Source organism: Triticum aestivum, chromosome 5D (assembly GCF_018294505.1).
Source record: "Triticum aestivum cultivar Chinese Spring chromosome 5D, IWGSC CS RefSeq v2.1, whole genome shotgun sequence".
NCBI lineage: Eukaryota > Viridiplantae > Streptophyta > Magnoliopsida > Poales > Poaceae > Triticum > Triticum aestivum.
In genome coordinates, this window is record NC_057808.1 from 11,397,122 (window position 1) to 11,419,337 (window position 22,216).

A 22,216-nucleotide genomic window follows, 5' to 3' on the forward strand; every position below is an offset into this window, starting at 1 on the left:
AAGCTGACTATGGTTGCACGAAGCGGATCGCTCGTCGCCAGGCTCGGCCGCGAAAGAGTCTTTTCGCGCACGTATATATGGAGTACAAGGTGGGCCACAACCTCAACCATACAATGACTAGGAGATGGGCCAGGCTATACAATATACATGCACAAACCATATATTCAACATTGAGCAACTGAATGTGGTGATGGTTGGGCTAGCGGCGCAGGGTTGTTTCTCCAGGAAAGAGCTGTCTTTTACAGTCCTCATGCTTCTTCCTCTTTTGGCAACCTCTATAATTACTGATTTTTCCTGCAATTTGGTGAATTTGCCAAGTCATTCTGTCACATAATCATTTCTCTCTTTCTGCTGTGTGTGTGTGTGTGATCAATTTAGTTTTTATTTCTTTTCCATGGTTCTATTCATTCATGCCTGACGCATATTCATTGGATTTGATGCCCATCGATTCACTCTGTTGATTAATGATAGCCCTTCTGCCCTGGAGGTATTCGACGAAACGCCCCGCCGCTTGTAAAACCTACCTCAAGCTGGTTTGTCTATCAAGCAATTTGATCCTTCGTGCGCCCACCCTAGCACAATTTCCTGACATTAGCTGATTGCTGTCTTTGAGCTCATTGGCTGTCCGTTTACAGCAATTCCCGCTTCTGTCGTAAGTTGGTTGCTACTTTCTCACCAACGTTTTTACTAACCAGCTTACATGTACATATGTCAATTTTTTTACTAGCCACCAGGTGCACCAGTTTGGCTGTAAGCTTCATTTCATGGTCGTGCGGATAGATAGTCAGCTGACAGACGCCTTCATAAATGCCCCAAGACACTACGCCGGATTACTCATTTGCTGACATCTTCACGGACGGGCGACTTTAGGCCCGTGAGTGGAGACTGGTTAATTAGCAAAGGGCTAAAGGACGACAACCTGAGGGGCTCACAGTCCATGGTGGAGAGGTCGAAGGTTGCTGGATCCATAGCTTGTGCGGTTCTTCTCTTCTCCCTTCACACCTTGGTCGCCTCCTCCCACTTTTGGGGAGCTCGCGGTCGATGACGAGAATGTCAGAGGCTGTCGGATCTAGGACAACGACGTTGTCGGCTTGTGCCAACTGTTGTACTTGGAATGTAGTACAACAGTTTGTACCTCCACTGACAAACCTGATACTCGTTGATGATTGTTTTAAGCACCACTGACCGAAGCCTACAAGTGTTGGGTAAACTAGCGTAGTGAGAGTCTAAATCTTCATCAAGAGTAAATTTTATTATGTCTCCTTGTCTCTTCTCCCCAACAACAGTTATCATGGCAGAATTACGAGCCAGTTCATATTTATGTGCCCTTATGAGTTCGAACTATCTTTTCACCTTTCGAGTGGAGTGGTTGTTTCAGGGGAGGAGGAGCTTACGGTCGGAGGGCGGTGGTGGCAGGAGCCTTCAAGGTTGCCGTCGCCGGAGAGAACCCGGCGTCGCAAACTATGGGCTGGCACTGTAACGGCGTCACACACATATAGGGATGTATAATCCATTCGTGTAAATTTTTCATGATGAAATGTATTTTACTAGGCCTAAAAAACCAAAATATTGAACTTTGGTAGTGAATAGTATGTGCGCTAAAAATTCATATTTCATGTTTTTTATAGATAACCTGGTAAACATAGTTGACCATGAAGCTTTAGAAACATTTAGTATACTCCCTCCGATCCATATTAATTGTCATTGATTTAGTACAAATTTCATATTAATTGTCGCTGATTTAGTACAAGTTTGTACTAAAATTGTATGAAATCAACAACAATTAAAATGGATCGGAGGGGTACATCTTTTTTCATTCTTTTTTATAAAAATTAATAAGCTTTAACAAAGGGTGGCATTTTTTTTAGGCAAACAAGGGCTTGATAATTTTTTTTATAGATGTTTTTGTTAGTGTCACAAGCTAGCTTGATACTCCCTCCGTCCCATATTGTAAGGCGTTTTTTGACAGTACACTAGTGTGAAAAAGCGTCTTACATTATGGGACGGAGGGAGTAATTTTTAGGCAAAACGGAGTAGCAGTGTTTCGTCGGTGAAAAAAATGGGTGTAACATTTGCGGGTGACATTTGTTGTTCAATTTGTTTTTTTTTTTGTGCACGCCAAAATGCTTAACCTTGTTACCTAAAAATTTGCAGGTAGCATTTGAATGTGACTGTGACCACATTGTTACCCCTAAAAAAATCAATTTTTTCTTGCGATTTTTTTCACATTTAAAAAATCATTTTCCGTGCTCAAGAGCAAGTGCACCTGGGAGCCGAATTGGATATCTCCAGTGAGCCGAATTGGAGCCGAATTGAGGCAAACTCCAGTGCTGGACCGGGTCAACAACTGGTCTGCTGGCGAACACAGAAAAGGCCGAACGCATAGATGGCCCAGCCCAACTACTGCTTGCCTGCGGAGGGGGATGCGCCGGCGGAGGTCTCCGGCGAGCGAGCGGAAACCATGGAACGGAGCGGCGGCGGCGGCTGCTGCCGAGGGCGTAGTTTTCCTCCACAGCTTCTCCTACCGTGGACGCGTCGCCAGGCCGAGACCCCACAGCGGCCGCCTCAGGTAATCCACCCCCGTGAGTTCCTCTGCTCTGCATCCATTCAGTTTTTGTTCGCTGGTGCCGTAGTTGGTGCGAGGAGTAGGGTTTGGTCAGGCCGTGTGGTAGGGGTACACGCGGGCAGGCAACCACGGTGGGGAATTTGGCCGGCGACCGACCTCTCTCAGATGCCAATGCTCCCGGTGATGTTAATTTGGCCCAAAATCAACCCGGAACATGTATGAATAGAAGTTATCTGCACGCACAACACACCCAAAGATGCTAGTATAAATTAGCCATGGCTCCCGGTGATACGGGGTCAGGGGCAAACATGTTATTGTTCCTCTTCAGTGTCAGAATAAAGGCCATGATAGCTGATTCGAATTATGGAAATTCTTCATTACAGCGACAGAATAGTGAATAAATTCGCTAGACTTGTGTGGTTCCCCATGGTTTAGAACAGAGAGATGGCTACCTTGTTCACGAATTATAAGTCACAGCTTCAAAATTTCACCATTCACCTCTTCGAACATGCATACAGTCACTCATTCGTTCGTTTAGTCATTTAAATCTTTTAGTATGCATCAAGTTGTAAACCGGTCAGAAAGTCATCATCTCAGCCTCGCAAACACAGACCAAGATTTGCTTCTGCTGCCACAGTGCCACGCACTAGGATTGAGGATGCAAGTAGCGAACTATGCCACATCGGAGGAACTATGCTAGTCAAGTAGATGAGCCAGCCTAGGATGTAGGGAGTGACAGAAGGCCACGTTTACTGGAGTTCTACAATTACACTTACTCATACAAGTTCTCTGAAAGCATTCTCATGCTTTTTCCATACCCATTGATAGTTTGCGCATTTGCAAACAAATTACGGCTCAATATACCTTTGCTTACTGATAAAAATCTTCGAAGGTTTCTCTGCCCAATATATCACTGACATGATAAAGAATTCAGTACATTGATCTCTGTTACAATTTTTTTGGTACAATGTTGCTATACTTGAAACATATATGTATATATATGGTCATTCAAAATAATTAGTTCTCATAACACAAACAGAAGATGACACCAACAAATTATGGTATGACAGGTTTCTCTGTCTAATTTCACCTGGGGGCAGAGAGCAATGATGCATTTCGCAGGGTGGAGAGATTGGGTTGACAAACTGGCACAACGATCGCAGGGCTTAGATCGAAGAAATTGTAGTTCAAGTCTGATTCCACATTTCTTTCTCCTTCCATGACCTTCACACCTTCACCACCACTGACATGGAAGGCCTTCTGTTGCTGTCACTCTGCAAGCACCACATTGCAAGCCTCATGATCTCAATCACTTCCTCCTTGTTGCATGAGCGCATATCTTGGCTGTTCTGGTCGATCATATCTTCCAGTTGAGAATTCATTGCCTTCTCTCGTAGTACCATAATGAGCTGAGCACCCTCATCGGGCTGAGAGTAGTCGATGTTCTTTCTTCCACTTAAGATTTCAATGACCACAATACCAAAACTGTAGACATCCACCTTCTCAGTGATTTTTGATGTCAGCCATTCTGGTGCCATGTATCCAGGTGTTCCTCTCATTCGTGTCACCACACGACTCTCATCCCTATCTATCAGTTTGGATAACCCAAAGTCTGCAACTTTGGCATTGAACTTATCATCTAAGAGGATATTCTGTGGTTTAATATCTAGATGAGCAATTCGCTGCCTGCACCCTTCGTGAAGGTAGTGTAAGCCCCTGGCAATATCAGTGATGATCCTACGCCTTATGCACCAACCAAGAGGGGCATTGTTACCCGATTTATTGGAATAGATCCACTTGTCCAGTGATCCTCCAGACATGTACTCAAAAACCAAGAGCCTGTTTCTTTTATCCGCACAGAACCCAATCATTTTAACCAGATTGATGTGATGGATGCTGCCAATTGTCTGAACTTCTGCAGAGAATTCTTTCTGTCTGTGAGCATGTCTGTCCAAAAGCTTTACTGCAACCCTCTCATCGCCAAGCTGTCCATCATAAACTGACCCAGATCCCCCTTCCCCTAGCTTTCTGCTGAAGTCATCTGTTGCTCCTCTCAGCAAGTCAAAAGTGAACCTTGTTGGCATTCCTGGCACTTCACAAAACTCTTCTTCATCATCATCTTTCCTTTGATTACGTATCCATCTAACGACAACAATGACAATACTAGAAAATACGACTGCGGCAGCACTAGCACCAGCTATTTTGTAAGTTACAGCCCCTTTTCTTTTCTTCGCAGAAGCAGATGAATTTTGAGGAGGCAATGAATGGTTGGTGTACACTTTCAGGTACGCTGTTGAGTCTGTCTCGTATCCCTGCATTGAGAGGACCTCAGAGACCAATAAACAAGATTCGCTGGGACCATTTAGGGAACTGTGAAATGCAGCCTTGCAAGAGCAATTTCTCGAGCAGGCTTGCTTGCAGCTCTCTTCATCACTTATTATCACAGCATCGGGGTCACTGAAGCTGAAGTAGGAAACATCAGAGAGAGCTACGAGCTGGTGATCTTGCTCAGCTGGAACAGAGTGACAAGAAGAAATTGGGCGCACTGGAATGCAGCCAAGGCCAGGATTCCAGATGTCAGCCTGCTTGAAGTATAAGGTATCACCGGCCCCAATCGGGCAGATGCACTGCCCATTCCTGCAGATCCCATACTCTCCACAGACAGTTGGGTACATGCAGTAATCTAGTTCGAAGATGTCCTGCACGAATGACCACTGCGAGTACCTTTGATTCCACTCATACAGCCTGAGATGTCCGTCAGACTCGAACCTCATGTACTGGAGTGAGCGCGCATGAGGCAGGTCGATCCCAGCGTTATTGATTGAGTCTGTAGGCAGGGAGGAGGTGGCAAAGACGGACATGCTCCCATTGAGGAGCGCGATGTATGTGTGTTCATCGTAGGTGAAATGTCCTGCTTGGTTGTATTCGTAGTAGATCTGGTGCTGTATTGACCCTACAGACGCGTGCAGACCATATTGATGGACGGCTAGATAGAACTGATTGCTGGCAGCAAAGCTGACGTTGTCGATGCTGGGCGTCAGCTTCATCCCTTCCATTAATGGCTGCCGGGGAAGCATAGTGTCAGTTGGGTGATCGAAGGACTGCCAGACTGGCAAGTTCTTGTGGTTGAAGAGAACCAGATTGCCGGACTCTGTGATTTTCATTCCGATGATGGATTGGCCGGAGGTGTTGGTTGACCAGACGAGACTGCCATCAGAATCCCGAAGAACCAAATCCCCGTCGGCGGTGAAGTTGAGGGTGGATCCGCGCTGGACTGGGCGGTCACGGTTGGCGGACCAAACAACCACAACATTATCGCGGTTCCAGGAGCCAGGTGCAAAGACACATATTGCAAAGAAGTACTTGTGGTAGTGGGAGTAGATCGTTGCAGCAAAGGATAGGTTATAACCTCCTGGGACGGAACGGAAGAGCACATACGAATCTGTGCTCCAGACAGTGGACAATTTGGCGGTCGTGTTGGAGGCTTGAGATGATGAACATGCAGCGAGGATTAGGAGCAAGAGCAGCGGTGCGAAATAGCTCCTGGAGCATGGAAGGAAGGAGCCCATATTCGTGCAGCGACAAAGGGCAAGCAAGTGATAACAAACAAAGCAGGGAGCTGGTCTGAGTAGCAGCAGCTGCTGATCAGCGAGGCAAGGAGGAGGGCTTTGGGTATGGCCAAGAGACAACTCTCAACTGCTCTTCTTGTACTCTTCTTAAGTTGACCGGCAGAGCTGTGCTGTCTTTTTTATGTTTTATGCTTTCAGTCATCTAATAGAACATATTTGTGTATGCGTGCATACTCTCAGAGTCCCAATCTCTGCCAAACAACTGCACTACGTACGTCCTTGAAAGGGTAAGATATGCACCTTTGGTGGATATGCACCTGTCTTTTTTATGTTGAGATGTATTTGTTCGGGCCATAAGCCCATAATGCTCTCAATTCTCATGATGATGACAGAGACACACACTTTGACTCCCGTGACTTCTCCACTTAATCGATGCCACGTCGTTGACATTGACCCTGTTAAATACCACTACTATTTATTAAGCGTAACCCCTGATGTGCAATACCCCTTACTATTTTTCTGTTTTACCCTTTCAGTCATCTAAATAGAACAGATTTGTGTACACGTGCATACTCTCAGAGTCCCAATCTCCGCCAAACAACCGCACTACATACGTCCTGGAAAGGGTAAGATCAGAATCATGCCTACATGACCTGCGATCTATGATTTTTGAAGTTTCCACGGTCTTACGGCACCAGCATGCTTTAGATTGCTATAAGGCTGGATTTCCCCATAGTGTCAATTATTTTTCAAAAGCTGGTCTTTTACCTTCGGTCGATATGCACCTGTCTTGTTGATATTGAGATGTATTTGTTCGGACTATTGTGCTCTCAATCCTCTTACGATGATGCTAGAGACACACACTTTGACACCTAGTGACTTCTCCACTGAATCAATGTCACATTGTTGACATTGACCCTGTTAGATATTTATTAAGTGTAACTCCTGATGTGTAATAGCTCTAGATCTGAATAGACATGGTGGGGTATGACAATAGCTTTGCACTGACCTTTTTTTGGACAGGTCATGTTCAAACCTTTTTTTGTCCTTTGAACAGGTCTTGTTCAAACCTTGTGCAAAATCAAGGCAGAAAAGCGTCCCAACAAAGTGTGGCAAAAGGGCAGGATCCGGAGAGGTGATCCCCGGTTTCTGTGCAATTTAAGGTTGCACATGACGGGAAGAGTAATTTGCTAAGGCCTAACAACCCACGTCCTCTTAAAAGCACTACAGGTCTATTATACGGTCTGTCCATTTTTAGCAGCTCAGCTAGAAGAAAAAACTTTACTCACTCCGATCCAGATTAATTGACGCTAGTTTAGTACAAAGTGTACAACTTTGTACTAGACCAGCGTCAATTAATATGGATCGGAGGGAGTATGTTTTTGCTGACAGCAACTTCTGCATGTGTGAGCAGACTGGTGCAGAGGCTGCATGCCCGTGGAGGATTTGGTAAACTTTTTGTGCAAAATTTGTAGCAGGTTTATTTTCTTTTCCTTTTCCTTTTTGGAACTGGGCATCACACCTGACTGGATTAAGCCACAGACCACTGAACCAGCACATAATTCAGATGATGAAGAAGAAGAACGAAACACAGAAAGATAGCTTCTGGGGAGATACCCGCCTTACAGAGCCTCAAGGAAAGTGTTGTTCATTCCCTTGCATTTTCTCATTCGTCTCGAGTCTTTTTCTGTGAACAGTCATTTGCTCACTCTTGTCCTCTCCAGGTGTAGCCTGCATCACGAAGCGCCGTTTCGCAGGGAAACAAACTATCTCTGGAGGAGAGCAGCCAAACAAAAAGCAAAAGCATCAGTGAGGTGAGCCATGATAAGCTTATAGTGTTAAAAAAGCAGCTTGTTCCTCCTACAAAAGCCAGATGTTTTTTTTTCGTGCCATCTACTTTTAGAACAGCTACGGCCGAGTCATAGATGGAAATAAACAGCGAACTTCCGTTCATGAACACATCTCAAGAAAAGTACATGGGTCTCCTAAAAAAATCACAGGGTCGGGGAATGATAAAGCTTTTCTGGCACTACCTCCTTGTCGCAGAAAAGAGCACTGGTGCCGGGCAATGGGACGATTGCGGGGAGCAGGGAGAATTCACCGGAAATGGCCTGACAGTGGCCAGGGTTGAGCTAGAATTGTTTTGGCCAAGTGCATAATATAAACATGCACATAACCCATGCAGGCTTGCATGCAATTTTTTTGTTTGTGCTGGTGCATTTTTCTTAGCCTAACATGGTGCATTTGCTAAGTTTAGGTCCTAATCAGTACTAATAAAAATTCTTGGCCTGGGTGCCTGTGCACCGGGGCCCACTCTGATTGGCCCCCGATGGTGGCGGTGCCCATGGCTACTCTCATAAAAAGGAGTGCACAGTCTATTAAGAAGAAATGCCTTCTGAAAAGCATATCTATTGCCAGTCAAGACCGTCCATCGTTCGAAACCAGAAAGATTTAAAACCTCATGTTTTTTCTCTATGGGTGGCAGCAGCTGCTCGATATCTGAGCAGAGACTGTGTGCCTTAGGAGGATTCAAGCATTCGATGCTTAGCAAACTTAACTTAGAAATTGCTCATGTTTCCTGGATGGCAACCGGCAAGCATCAGTGAAATCTCCAATTGCGAAGGCCTCACAGACAGTATAGTGTACATCGATCTTATGTGTCTCTCTTTTTTTTTGTTAAACACTGATTCGTCAAGAGAACAAAAAACGATATGATGAATAATGACAACAGCAGAGAAGATATTTGTGTCCAATTATTACAACACATGCTAGATTATTACATGGATATGGGTGGATTAAAAGATCCAGAGAGGGATGACAAAGCAATGGAAGGATCTGCAGATGCATCTGGTATGAAGTTCCTCCAGCGTAACAACAGGTCATCTCCAAGCTGTGAGCCATGAGCAACCAACATAAGCAAGGTAACCAGAAACAAAGAAATTAGCCTAAAATGACAAATATATAAGCCTAATTTCCAGTTTCCACACCGCTTAATTTGTCGTCAATCATGTCGAGGGAAATCGAAGGCGTACAGTATCTCAAGGCTGGGAGCAGTGCGTGTATTTATAAGCTCGATAATGTGCTCCCCTGCATCACCGAGCATCTTGTGCGCCATCTGCAGCCAGACAAAGGTGAGGAGCTCTCCTCCTCTGGCCAGCTGCGCTGCGTGCATCTCTGGCCGGGACTTCCCGGCGGTGTACACAATGAGCCTCACCCACATATCTCTTATTTCCTCTAGCGCTTCTCTGCACGTCGACGTCAACATGTCCTGAATCGCCTCGCCGCTGAGGAAGGCCTCCTTAAAACTTCGCAGAACGGCAGCCTTGTCGCTGTAGTTTGATCTTTCCTTAACAACCTTCCGCATTGCTTCTAGTGCTAGTTCCGGATTGCCGGCGGTGGCCTGCACCATGGAAGCTGGGTGTGCAACTACCAGGTAGAACATGTAGTTGGATAGTTTTCGGCAGACACCAGCCAGAGCAACCATGTCCTTATCCATGGTGCCAACGTGGCTCATGTATACCTCCGTGAAGATATGCAACCAGACTACGAAACCACTGAAATCGGCGACGCCCTCCATCATGCGATTCTTCAGGAACTGGCCGAGATGAGGCCAGTGTTGCTGGCTTGCACTGCTCGATCTATCCATGCCGCCATATGATGTGATCCACTTGGCAATACATTCTGTGATCTCCTTATCGACGGCCTCACACTTGGTATCTAACAGCTTGCTGATCCAAAGCACCTTGTCCTCGCCACCAGCTCCAAATGCTCGTGCCACCTTCCTGATCAGTCTCATCACACATCCTGGCAGGCTACTCGGCTTCTCCTCGCATCCCATGTAGCTCAGGAAGCTGTATTGCCCCATGCTGTTCGACCACAATGGCCTCTCCTCTGGCCATCCAATAATGTTGCTGGATACAAGAGTCCACGATATGTTGGCGAGCCAACGGCATTTCTGTTGGTCCTTCAACCAGGCCCAAGTCCAAGGTGACACCATCACCATCATTAGCACAGAACAAACTTCCAGCAACAGGACTCCGGTAAATAATATGTAGGTGATTAAAATGTCGACTCTGTTGTGCCGTCGCTTATCGCTGGTACAGAAGAGCACAAGAGCAACTGTAGCCGATACTTGAGAGATGCAGCGGAGCACAGTGACGCTCCTTGTCCGCAGCACCGCAGCCTTGGTGTAGAGATCATGATACATGATACCAAGTTCAACATTAACCAGCTTGGCCAACTGTGCTTCATTCAGTACGTGTCCTGCGAGAAAGATTGCTTCGAAGCCTTGTATCTGGTATGGCTTATGTCCAGCGAATAGATGTCGGATGCTCGGTGATGAATCCAGGGCAAAACGAACAATGCTAGAGTAGCTAGCATCCTGATTTAGGTTAGGCTTCTTTCCTCCTTCGCCTTTGAAGCCACTGATGATCCCGTACTTGAGAGCCAATGTCCTCTCCGCATACTTGATGATTCCAGCAACAAACAGAAATACGCCTGGAACAAGAAGCTGCACATTGCGCCAACCAGGTGACTTCCAAAAGACATACAGGGCTAGGACCACTTGGATTATCAAATTCAGCAAATGCCTTAACCACAAGTTGTTGTCCTCGATCGCAAAAGCAGTTATGGTGTCCTGTCCACCAAGATGAATGAGGAGGAAAGGAGCCCAGAAGAAGGCCAGCGGATGGTTTTCTGTTAGTGTGCCAGACTCTTGGGTGGTGTGCTCTTCATTCTTTGAGAGAAAACCCAAGGCATAAACTGCTACCATGTCTGCCCCGAGGTAAGCTATCCAGATGGTGCCTCTAAGGAGCGCGTTGCTGCTACGCTGCCGAAGGTTGCCGCCAGTACCAAACAAGAACATCTGTAGCATAAAGCTAAGAAGCACAAGTTGTTGGATCTCCCACTCATTAAATACTTCCAACAAGCTCTTCATCATTTGGATTTTTAGTCACCGAACCCCTGGGGTGAAAATAGTAAGTACATTAGTGTGGCTTTCACGAAATATGAAAATCGTATTCGCAAGTAATGAAGAGCCATATGCATGGTTGTTGTAGTTCTTAATAAAGAAATAAAAAAAATCAATTAGCATGCAGAACTAACCTATATCCCAAAGATGCAAGCATAACGCACTAAAACTTAAACTATCATAAGTTGTGGTATATGTCAACATTCTAAACCTTACTTTACCGTGTATCATATTTACATGAATAAAACACAGAAAGACTACTGATTTTTTGTCAAAGTACATGAGTTTAATGAACAAATAATTGTTATTCCATCCGATCCATGTTAGTTGTTGTTGATTTAGTACGAAGTTGTACTAAATCGGCGACAATTAATATGGAACGGTGGGAGTAATAAATATTGTCAGTAACTTCATAGTTGTTATGAATCTATTTGCACAAAATTCTACATATTTATCTAATATCACATAGAAATGCACTGATGACTCTATAATTGCCCATCTGAGGCAGCTGAAGTTCTGAAATTTAAAGCCACACATGCTGTTCTAATATTACATACGAATAGCCGGTTGGCTCGATACTTCTATCTGCTAGATGTGCAAAGCTCTTAGTTTTGTGCCTTATAAAAATTGATTGCATCATGTAATGCTTGGCCATCTGAAATGTGATACATACTTGTTTACTGAATAATTTTAACGGAAATACGCATACTCAGGCTTGGTCATTCCTAAATCCTGAATCCTGCACGGCAGTAGGACTTAAGAGTGCGACAACAGAAATGAGAATAACTAAGCCAAGATGAATGAGCATACCTTAGAACAGATGCGTGGATGCTTCTGCTACTTCAAGACAGATGCTGCAATATTTATTCCTCTCCTATTATGGCGTGTGGAAGAACCCCGTCAGCATAAATAAACTTATATAAGCCGAGAAGTGGCCATAGGTCTCTGTTTCTTTCTTCATAGAAGCAGCAGCCAGCAGAGGAGTAAACAAAGCACAAGATCTGGAGTAATGTCCCTTTGTACGTTACTTGCAATAGGAGCAAAGGATAAAGAACTAAAGGTGCGCCAAAGGGGAAAGAGCTAAACGTCTGCTTACTAATGCCTGCTCACTTTATTTTGGGCCATGCAGTTTTAATTACCATTTAACCTTGGCTTATTTAACATAGGTAATAACCAACTTGTTTCCAGCTGACATATTTCTTGCAGTAGCTGAGGAGTAAGATGGAAGCACTAGACCCAGAGGTACTTGCCCTCGAAGCCTTCGTCCAAGAAGATCAACCAGTGAATTGATACGCCACAGTCCTCCTTAGATCACATTTTTTGTAGGATATCCGAGATGGTCGATAGTCATTCTTTAAGAGGGGGGTCATTTACCCTAAAGGTATGCATCACTATTTCCTGGACATTCTGTTCGCCATGTTTCTGTGGATCAATTGTCTCTGTTCATTGATTGTTGTCCAAAGTTTACTTCCAGATTTGATTGGATTCAATGCTACACAAACAGCATGTTATTTTGCTTTGTATCGGACAATTTGACTAGCAATTAAGCACTATTTGGATGGTGGAAGGCAAGAATTCTATGTGGTGATGTGCATTAACTAAGCACCAATGATCAATGTGCATATATAAGTTGTCTCCTGATGGATTGGTTTTATAATGTTAAGTGGCCCAAGTCAAGTGGATCCAGTGAGTGGCATACTCAGAAACTCGGGAGGACAAAGAGGGCACATCCTAAACGGCGCACACCCCTCGTCCATGATGGGCCCAGCCCATTTTTGTTTTTTTTCTTTCAGAAAAAAACTGCTGCAAAACACGAACAGAGATGGGACCGAACCCGCGCCATGGGCGGTTCCCTGAAACACAATACCAACTCGCCCACTTCACATTATTTGATCAGACGCATATTCTTGCATCCTTTGTTCTTTCACTTTTTTTTCTTTTTCCATTTTTTCTTTCCTTTTTCAAAGTAGCGAGTTTTTCTTAAAAGTTGCTGAACATTTTGTCAATTTGATGAACCTTTTTTCAAATTCGCAAACTTTTTTTATACAGAAGATTTTCTTTTCAAATTCAATGACCTTTTTTAAATGCAATGAATTTTTCCAAGTATGATGAACTTTTTAAAATTCAATTAACTTTTTTTTAATTTGGATGAAGTTTTTTGAACGTTTTTTCAAATCCAGTGAACTTTTTTTCAAATTTGATGCAATTTTTTCAAATTCGATGATCTATTTCTAAAAATCGATGAAACTTTTTTCAAATTTATGTTTTTTTTCAAATTTGATGAACTTTTTTAAGTTTCTGAACTTTTTTTGAAAACCGATGAACTTTTTTCTAAACCGGTGAACTTATTTCTCCAAATTCAATGAACTTTTTTTCAATTTTCTTGTACTATTTTGTATTTCCTTAACTTTTTAAAATTTCATGAACTTTCATATCCGTGAACTTTTTCTCAAATGAGTGAACTTTTTTTAATACGTGAACCTTTTATTTTATAAACAAATTCATGAACTTCTTTTTATTGTCCGTGAGCTATTTTTTGGAACAGCGCGGATGGACTGTTTCTTAAGATTTTCGCGGTACTGTTGGTTAGTAGTATCGGGTAGCTCTGGTGGTTACCCTGCGCGCGTGGCAATTCAACGGCGCGAGTTCGATTACTCGCTGCAGCACGGGTGCTTCCTACAAAGAAAATCCCTAAAAAAAACGAAGAGAGTGAGAGGAATCGAACCTCCACTGGAGCTCAACAATGCTAGTGTCTTAGAGCATCTCCAACAGGCCCCCAGGCCCTTTTTTTAAAATCGGCCCAGTCGCGCTCTCAGAAGCCCAAATTTTGCCGCTTAGGGCCGAAATTGGCGCCGACGGACCCAGGCCGAACCCGGGGCGCTGATGGACGGCTGGGGGAACCAATTTGGAGTGAAAACTGATGGACCCGCCGAGTCAGCGACTGGGCGACGCCGGGAACCTTCATCGTCGTCCTCATCACCTCGGTTTCCCGCGGGAATCAATGCGAAGGCTGCCACCGGTCAGCCTTCCATTGATTCATGGGCGGCGCACGCGCCGCCGTGCGTCCCGTCCCCTCCCGCCATGTGTCCACACTGTTGCTGCCCGCTCGCCGCCCACTCGCCATTATAAAAGCCACCCTCCTCGCCGCTGGCCGCACACTCACCTCCCCACAGCCTCTCTCTCGCCGTCGACGCCCCTCTTTCCTTCACTGCTGACGCCTTCTTTCTCTCCCCATCTCGACGGTCGAGCGTTCCCCCGGCGACGGTGCGGCGGCCAACGGCTTCGGCCGCCGCGCACCTGAACGAGTGGGAGGTGCGCCGCCTCCACGAGGCGGACTAACCGGCGTCGCCCGACATGCGCGTGCCGGGCTCGTGGAGGCTCAGCGTGGGAGGATTCCCCGTGCACCTGCTGCCCGCCGGCACTGACCGCCGCGCCGAGATCGCAAGGATCCGGTCGGCGCTGCCAGAGCAAGCGCCGCAGCATGCGAGGTACGCCCCCGACAACACCAACCTGTGGACGGCATACTTCGAGCGCCGCCACGCCGACCAGCTCGCGTCGACGAACGACGCTCCGGCACCACGGGGGCGGCACCACTCCGACGGCCGCCGCCAGTGGTGGGGCGTCCCCGGGTGCATCCTCCATGCCGTCCTCGAGTACATCGAGGGCGGCAACTCGCCATGGATGGAGTACTCGGCGCCGTCCTTCTCACGCCGAAGCGGCAGCTCGTGGCTGCCGAGGCACATGGCAGGTGCCTCCTCGTCTTCCTCCGGCTCCCACTCCTCCGGCACCCCAACGCCGCTCGGTGCCATCAAGGCCGAGCCCCAAGAGACGTCGGACTAGAAAACGGCGACGCCGCCTGTCGTCGTCAAACAGGAGCACATCGACATGGCCGCCGACCTCGAGACCGGTCTGAAGTGGGCGCGGGACGACTACGTCTGGGAGAAAATGGAGCGCCAGCGCCGCGCCCTCGAGGAGATCGCTGCTCGGCGCCGCGGCCGGGACGAGGACGGCGTCATCATCCTTGATGACAGCGATGAGGAGGCGCCGGCGCCGTCCAACCCCGTCGGTGTCGGGCGACCCAGGACAGGACTGCAGCAAGGACCGCGGCGTCCAAGATGGCGATGGCGACGGCGGCGGCGACGACGCCGGCGGCGACTACACCGCCTTCTACCGCCTCCTCGGCATGCAGTAGGCTCGGGGTGGCGCCGGCAGCGTAGTTTTTTAGTTATGTCTTTTAAATTTGTACAAATGAATGAAAACCGCGTGAATTTGGTCCTAATTCGTGTCATTTTCGTCAAAATTTAGCCAAATTTTAATTTCAAATAACGGCGTCTGGGGCCAACTTGGGGCGGCGGCTGGGAACCCAACCGCCCCCACGGCGGAAATAGCGTGGGCTAGCCCCTAGGAGGCCTTATTTCAGTCCCTGGGGCGCCGAAGCGGTTGGAGATGCTCTTACAAGTGCGAGAGGTCGGCTATTATCTGTTTCTTTTTTTTGCGTTTTTTTGTTTTTGTTTTTATGTTTCTTTCTTTCTTTTATTTTTGTTTTAGAAAAATCACAATTTCAAAAAAAGTTCAATATATTCAATACTTTGGTCAGTTTTTTTAAATGTTCGAATTTTTTTGTCCAGGTTTCAGAAAACATTTCGTTCTTTTCAAAAATTATAAAATTTGTTTGTGATTTTCTATTTTTTTTCGCATTTTCAAATTTGTTCAAATTTTTAAATAAGTTTTGAAATTTCTCATTTGTTCCCATTTTTGAAAAAATTCGTGATTTTAAGAAATGTTCGCGTTTTCAAATTTGTTCAAATTTCCATTTTTTTTGGAGTTTCACATTTTTTCCCAGTTTTAAAAAATTGTTGGTGTTTTTCAAAAAATTGTTGGTTTTTTCAGAAAATGTTCACTGATTCTGAAAATGTTCACGTTTTCAACTTTTGTTCAGAAATTTTCAAAAAATGTTCCTGTTTTTAAAATTGTTCACATATTCAAAAAATTTGTTTGGAGTTTCAAAATTTGTTCGCGTTGTTAGACAAATGTTCGAACTTTGAAACATTACTTACCTTACAGAAAATCGTTTATAATTTCCAAGATTTGTTTGAATAAAATCAAAAAGTGTTAGAGTTCTGGCACTGTTGTTAGTTCTTACTCCCTCCGTTCCAAATTAGTTGACTCAGATTTGTCTAGATGCGGATATATCTAGACATGTTTTAGTGTTAGTTACATCCGTATCTAGATAAATCCAAGTCAACTAATTTGAAACGAAGGGAGTAGATATTAGCGTTGCAAATCAGTCACTTAGAATCATCAGCTCCCACAGCCCATGAGATGAGCATGGTGGCAGAAAACGGAGACTATTGGGCTGGGCTGGCCGCATGGGGGAGAAATTCTGTAATTCAGTTCTTACCGAAACATTGCTGTTTTGTAGCGAACTAACCGAGCCCAAGATAGTGTTATACTTCATCATAATATACACGAAAATAGAATAGTAACAACAAAATCCAGTTTGGTTCAGTTTTTCTTTTGTCAGTTTCGATATGCATGACCTTAAATAAAAGTGCCTAGTGCTAAAATGTGTGTATGCGCTCTCTGGCGTTGGTCAAGCTTAATTTTTTTGCGCAACATCTCCTTTAGACTATCGGATGTGTCAAGGTTTCCGCTCAAGTTTGATAGATTGCCCTTGCCCAGATTTGGTGTATTTACTTAAATCAAAGGAAGGTATAAGTGCCATCTTCAATGAATCTACAAAAAACCAAGAAAATATGATCAAACCCCATGCCCCTTCTGGCTATAACCTAATGATGTTGTAGGTCGTCTTGTGCAAACTCTAGACATAACTGATAAACATTCGGTGTACACGGACACGACCGAATGGCATTCCATGAGAACTGGCTGCAAAGTAATTCTGCTGTCGAGTCTGAGTTGTTTCCTTTTACTTCATGCGGCATCTAGAACAATTTGTATGCCGATTTCACAAAGAAAGCTCCTTTTGGATCCGAGTGTCATGCCCAAAAATTAGCCATATCACCACATACTGGAAAGTCATGTATTTCCCATGCACCTTGGAATGCCAGGTATTTCTCGTGCACCATCACGACATACTAGAATGGCAAGTATTTCCCACGCACCATCCAACCACAACTAGTCATTTACTAGCTCTCTGTTTCAAGTGCCGGACACTGGACTGATGCATTCGGATGCATAGTAGATCATCATGTTTTTCTTTGGAGTGATGGGCATTCGTCCTCCTGTGTGTGGTATCTACGAATTTCTTCGCACGTCCACCATACTGCCATCTTCGACAGGTTTGATCACGCCTACTTTGAGGAGTTGTACCCCTTTTAATTTACTTCTTCGAGTATATGGCATAGCTCTTTTGCCTGAGCTTACAACACATCAGTGTGCAGAAAGTACTTGGCCTTCAAAATGCTAAATTTCTTCAGAAACTTGAGTTTATCCCATCTTAGCCAAAGAATGTTTCTTGTTGTCCTCGTGCACCCACCAGTAGAGAGACACCATCGCGCTTATCTGATTACATAGGACATTGGTCAAATCAAAGCAAGACATAGCAGAAAATAGGGATAGCTTGACGCATGCTTTAACCAACACTTCTTTCCCAATCTTGGACAACCACTTCTACGTTCACCCACTTAGTGATATGCTACTATTGTGTTTTTGCTGAATATAATCGGCCATTTCCAAACATCTATAGTTTCACTACTGCGGGAATGCCTAGCAGTGACGGGTGGGAAAAGCCCCACAGTGGCGAGCGGGGCTCCCAGGGGCGCCCGCCACTGCTATAATGGCATCAGTGGCGGGCAGGCGCCCGCCATTGATAGTGTTTGTGCAGTGGCGGGCGTGCCCTGCTACCCGCCACTGTATTATATTGTTAGTTGTGGCGGGCTTTATAGGGTACCCGCCACAACTACTTGTTCAGTCGCGAGCACAAAAATCTGACAATTGATAGTACACAGCAGCCAATACACTAGGTCATACACATTACATTTAACATAACAATAATCTAAATTCAATACATTACACATTAGAGTACAACAACTTACCTCACATCGTTAGTACATATAGCCTTCTCAGCGAAGCCTTCGACATATTACATACATACAAGACCTCATAATAACAATAACACCATAAAACAATGAACTGGATAAAGATAATCAAACTCTTTATTCGTCCACTTGTCCACACGGTCTTGCATACTTCATAGTTGATTTTCTCTTTGCGGATGTAGTTGCGTAATGATTCTCTTCTTCTTCTTTAGCCATATATCCTTTATAGCAGTTGTTCTTGTAACCGTCCACTTGTTCCTTGCATATCTTCCATGAATCATAAGCTCATGGATTCCTCCCGGTGTACACCACATACCAGTTCCACTTCATCTACGAAGATAAATAAAGAAGCTAACAAGTAAATTTCATAGTTATCCAATCACAGGGCAAAGTCATATAATAATCTTCATAGCATCATAGACAATCCAAATGACCACGTTGCACTTCACTAGTAGTTCAGAAGCAAAAGTTTAGGTCCATCATAACAACTTAGAAATTAAGTTCACACGCATCAATCATACAGATCACATGAAGGCAGTGCACTAGTTGTTCAGAAGTAAATGTTCAGCTCCATCATGAGCTCTCCTCACATTCCATCATCTTCGTGATCTCGGCTTGGGTGGTCCTCGCAGCCTTGACGGCTACTCGCGCGCTTTCGGCGGCTGCTCGCGCACTCTCGGTGGCTGCTCTAGTGCTCTCAGTGGCTGTTCTAGCGGTTTCGGCTATGCTGCATCACTCTTGATGTATGCCTGAGCGCTCTTGGTGGCTGCTCGAGCACTCTCGACATAGGCGAGCACGATCTCCGTGTACCGAGCCACCCTCGTGACGATGTCTATGGCAGTAGGAGTTCCGTCTACGGGTGTACGAGTCCTAACGAGGCGTCTCAGCTTCTCCATCTAAATCGTATTAAACAAGTTGATATTTAGATAAAAAAACATTTTTTGAAACCAAATTGATGACAATTAAAAGACAAAACTCTTACGACAACAGTACTTCATATTTGTCCTTCGGGTTGACATTTCTCGCTCTTATGTTGGTACTTCGACCATCGGTGATGGTCGTTCTTCCCCCTCTCCTCCTGCTTTACCAAGGTACTAGAGGAAGAAGAGGGAGAGGAACGACCCTCTACGACAACAGTCGGTTAATCTCTCAAGTGGTTGTATAATGGTGTACACTCACTCACTGTATTTACGACTGTCGGTGATGGTCGTCCTTCATCTTCTCCTCCTGCCATACCAAAGTCCAAGAGGAAGAGAAGAAGAAGGACGACCCCTACGCCAATAGTCGGTGTCCTCCGCCATAGAAACAACTCTCATCTCACTTTGTGGATTAAGAGTAAGTATTGTCCATCCGAAGGAAAATACAATTAAGTAGTTTTTTCATAAAAAGTAATAAATTTACAGAGAAATTGGACATATTGAGTGCCGGAAATTAAGTGAAACGGAACTTAATCCATGTTTCGTGAAAACATTGGTACTCATTATGAATCCCTGCATCATGAAGAAAATATTGTACTATATGTTGATCTAAATGTACTGCATAGTACTCTAGCACAAGCACTCAAATTTAAGACATCTACTTACGAACATTCAAGGGTACATCATATAACTACACTAGAGAACAACTAAAATCGGGCATGTACAGAGAGAAGGGAGGTGTGCTTACCAGGCTGGAGTCGTACGACGGTCAGGACGGGGTTGTGGACGATGGTGGAGGCGTCGGCAGACGGCGAGTTCGACGGACACGCGGACGACGTTGGATGCGGAGGAAGGCGCGCGCGATAGTGACAGGGAAGTAGTTGGAGGTAGCGTTTCACGGTGAGGCCGACGAACTTCGAGGCGGTGATGGACGACGCGTCCAACGGGGAAGATTGGGTCCGTGGCGCCGTTCGAGGCTGTGGACCACGACCTCGCCGGTGGCGACGGATGACGCCATGACGCTGGCGATGGCGGTGAAGCAAGAGAGACAGAGGGGAGAAAGGAGATGTGTGTCCGAATGGATCTGACTGGCTATGGGTGGGCGGGGGGTGGATAAGGTTATGTATAACAGTCGTGGGGGACGTATAGTGCCTGCCACAACTATATATGAGTGGTAGGTGGCAGTGTGACAAAACATAGCTGTGGCAATCGCACAACAGAACCCGCCACTGCAGACTCTGATAAAATTTGAAACCGGTTGGCGCGTGGGTACCCAAATATAGCTGTGGGGGACGCTCAGAAGAGCCCGCCATTGTTTTGCGTTTAGCTGTGGCTGGCGCAACTACGTGCCCGCCACTGCTGCTTTTCGCTCATGAAGAAATTAGAAAGCGTATAGCTGTGGCGGGTCCCCAAAAGTGCCCGCCACTGTTACGTGTGTAGCTGTGGCGAGCGGCTCTTAGGACCCGCCATTGCTTGTTTTCCAAAATAGCTATGGCGGGTGTGCTGCCGTGCCCGCTACTTATTTGAGTTCGCCTGTAAGGCTTTTCGTAGTGTTTGCCTCGGGCACTCATACAAACTAAGGATATTTTTGAAATGGTATCCAATCTTTTCTCCCACTTTCACTAGTATTAGAATCATCCACAAAGAGTAAATGGTGGAAAGTAAGTGCATGTGGCGCCACCCTAACACCCTCCAACCTTCCATCATCTTCTACACCAAGTAACAAGCAGGAAAACACCTTGCTGCAAATCAAAAATGTGTACAGGGAAATGGGACCCACCCTTGTCGTAGACCTCTACCCGAAATCACAACCTCTGTTAAGCCTCCATTAAGCTTGAACCAATACTTCACACTATCACAACATTTCACAATCCAAGCTATCCACCTTTCACGAAAACTGACTTCCCTCGTCATTTCCTCCAAGAAATGCCATTTCATCCAGTCATGTGCCTTGCTCATATAAAGTTTTAAGGCGGCTTACCCAATCCTCTCATGTCACTTATTCTGCATATAATGAGTTACGTCATAACCAAGGAGGGTATTATCTGTCATTAGGCTGTCGGGAACAAAACCACTTTTATTTGGAGAAATATGATCAGGCAAGATGATATTTAGTCGGTTAGACAACACCTTGGGTATGAGCTTATACAAGACACTACAAATAATTACTCAAGCATACCTTTGACTAAGGGTGTTTTACCTTTGGGATTAGGGTAGCCCGCATGTCATTCCATGTCTTGCGCATAGCACCACCACTAAGTGGATTGCAAGAACCTCCTCCACCACACGTGGTTAGACAATATTCCAGTGATGTTTACAAAACATAGACTACATACATATAGAGCCAGTGCCTTGAGATTACCAATCCCCTTAAGTCTTCTTTATCTTTAAGCAAAAATGTCATTCATTTCTTGTGTGACTCAAGCTTTACTTGGGGGGGGGGGGGGGGGGGGGTTGATCTCGTTTGTAAACATTCAATTGCAGTGGGAGTAAAATAGGATGAAAATAATTAGTAATCATCGTCGCCATCTTCTTCTCTCCCTCCACCACCACTCCGTCATCTCGTCATAGTCTCTTTATCTTATTTCCCCTCCTCTGTGAGGCATAAGCAAGGAACTATTTAAAGTTCCTACCACCCTTTTGTGACTAGTGAACATGGGCTCGCTGCCCCAAGGTTCCTAGGAATCCCTTGCCACGTCACCTACACTGCCTCCCATGCATTCAACTTCTCTCTCCCATGCAGTTGTCACCACTTCTCGATATCTCTTATCCTCCAATCACCCGGATTTCAAAAGAAAATAGTGAGCCCCCACAACCATCCTCCCTCTTATCTTCTCCTTTAGGTTGACTATGATTTAAGTGTTTTGGATCTCCATTCGGCACCCTAAAGAAAGAAACTCTAACACCAATTCTTTATAGAAACAACTCGGTCGAGTTATTCTCTTATGTAGCAACTACTGTCATGAGTTCAAGACTATTTTTTCTACACATAAACAAACCACAGAAAAAGCCCAGATCTTGCAACCCACATACCTCCAATGCTTACTTAAACTTATCCATGTACTCTTGGGGCTGAGCCACCACACCTTCTTTCTCCCATGCACACAAGACATTATTGAAAGCACCGACACAAATTC

The 22,216-nt window shown here is 45.2% G+C and overlaps 1 protein-coding gene and 1 long non-coding RNA gene across 7 annotated transcripts; one reads left to right on the forward strand and one right to left on the reverse strand.

Annotated features, from left to right (window-relative positions):
* Window positions 1-2,351: 2,351 nt before the first annotated feature.
* Window positions 2,352-12,647, forward strand: LOC123119115 (uncharacterized). 4 transcript variants are annotated; one of them, XR_006458431.1, is made up of 6 exons: window positions 2,362-2,569; window positions 6,672-6,761; window positions 7,193-7,365; window positions 7,550-7,613; window positions 7,703-7,949; window positions 12,293-12,647. It is a non-coding gene; the product is annotated as an uncharacterized lncRNA (long non-coding RNA). The 4 variants fall into 4 exon arrangements; XR_006458430.1 differs by lacking the exon at window positions 6,672-6,761 and having other exon boundaries at window positions 2,352-2,569; XR_006458432.1 differs by lacking the exon at window positions 6,672-6,761 and having other exon boundaries at window positions 2,352-2,569; window positions 7,550-7,584; window positions 7,678-7,949.
* LOC123119114 (uncharacterized) lies at window positions 8,887-12,113 on the reverse strand. Of its 3 annotated transcripts, none has more exons than XM_044538805.1 (3): window positions 11,915-12,112; window positions 9,123-11,097; window positions 8,887-9,025 (listed from the first exon to the last, which is right to left on the reverse strand). In XM_044538805.1, the coding sequence occupies exon 2, from the start codon at window positions 11,072-11,074 to the stop codon at window positions 9,137-9,139; it is 1,938 nt and encodes a 645-aa protein (XP_044394740.1). In that variant the 5' UTR covers window positions 11,075-11,097; window positions 11,915-12,112; the 3' UTR covers window positions 8,887-9,025; window positions 9,123-9,136. The 3 variants fall into 3 exon arrangements, with proteins under 3 accessions (XP_044394740.1, XP_044394739.1, XP_044394738.1); XM_044538804.1 differs by adding an exon at window positions 11,778-11,843 and having other exon boundaries at window positions 8,931-11,097; window positions 11,915-12,113; XM_044538803.1 differs by having other exon boundaries at window positions 8,931-11,097.
* Window positions 12,648-22,216: the final 9,569 nt, after the last annotated feature.

Excerpts from the sequence above, each read along its gene's own strand:
- LOC123119114 (XM_044538805.1), bottom strand. The coding sequence starts at position 11,074 with ATGATGAAGAGCTTGTTGGAAGTATTTAATGAGTGGGAGATCCAACAA.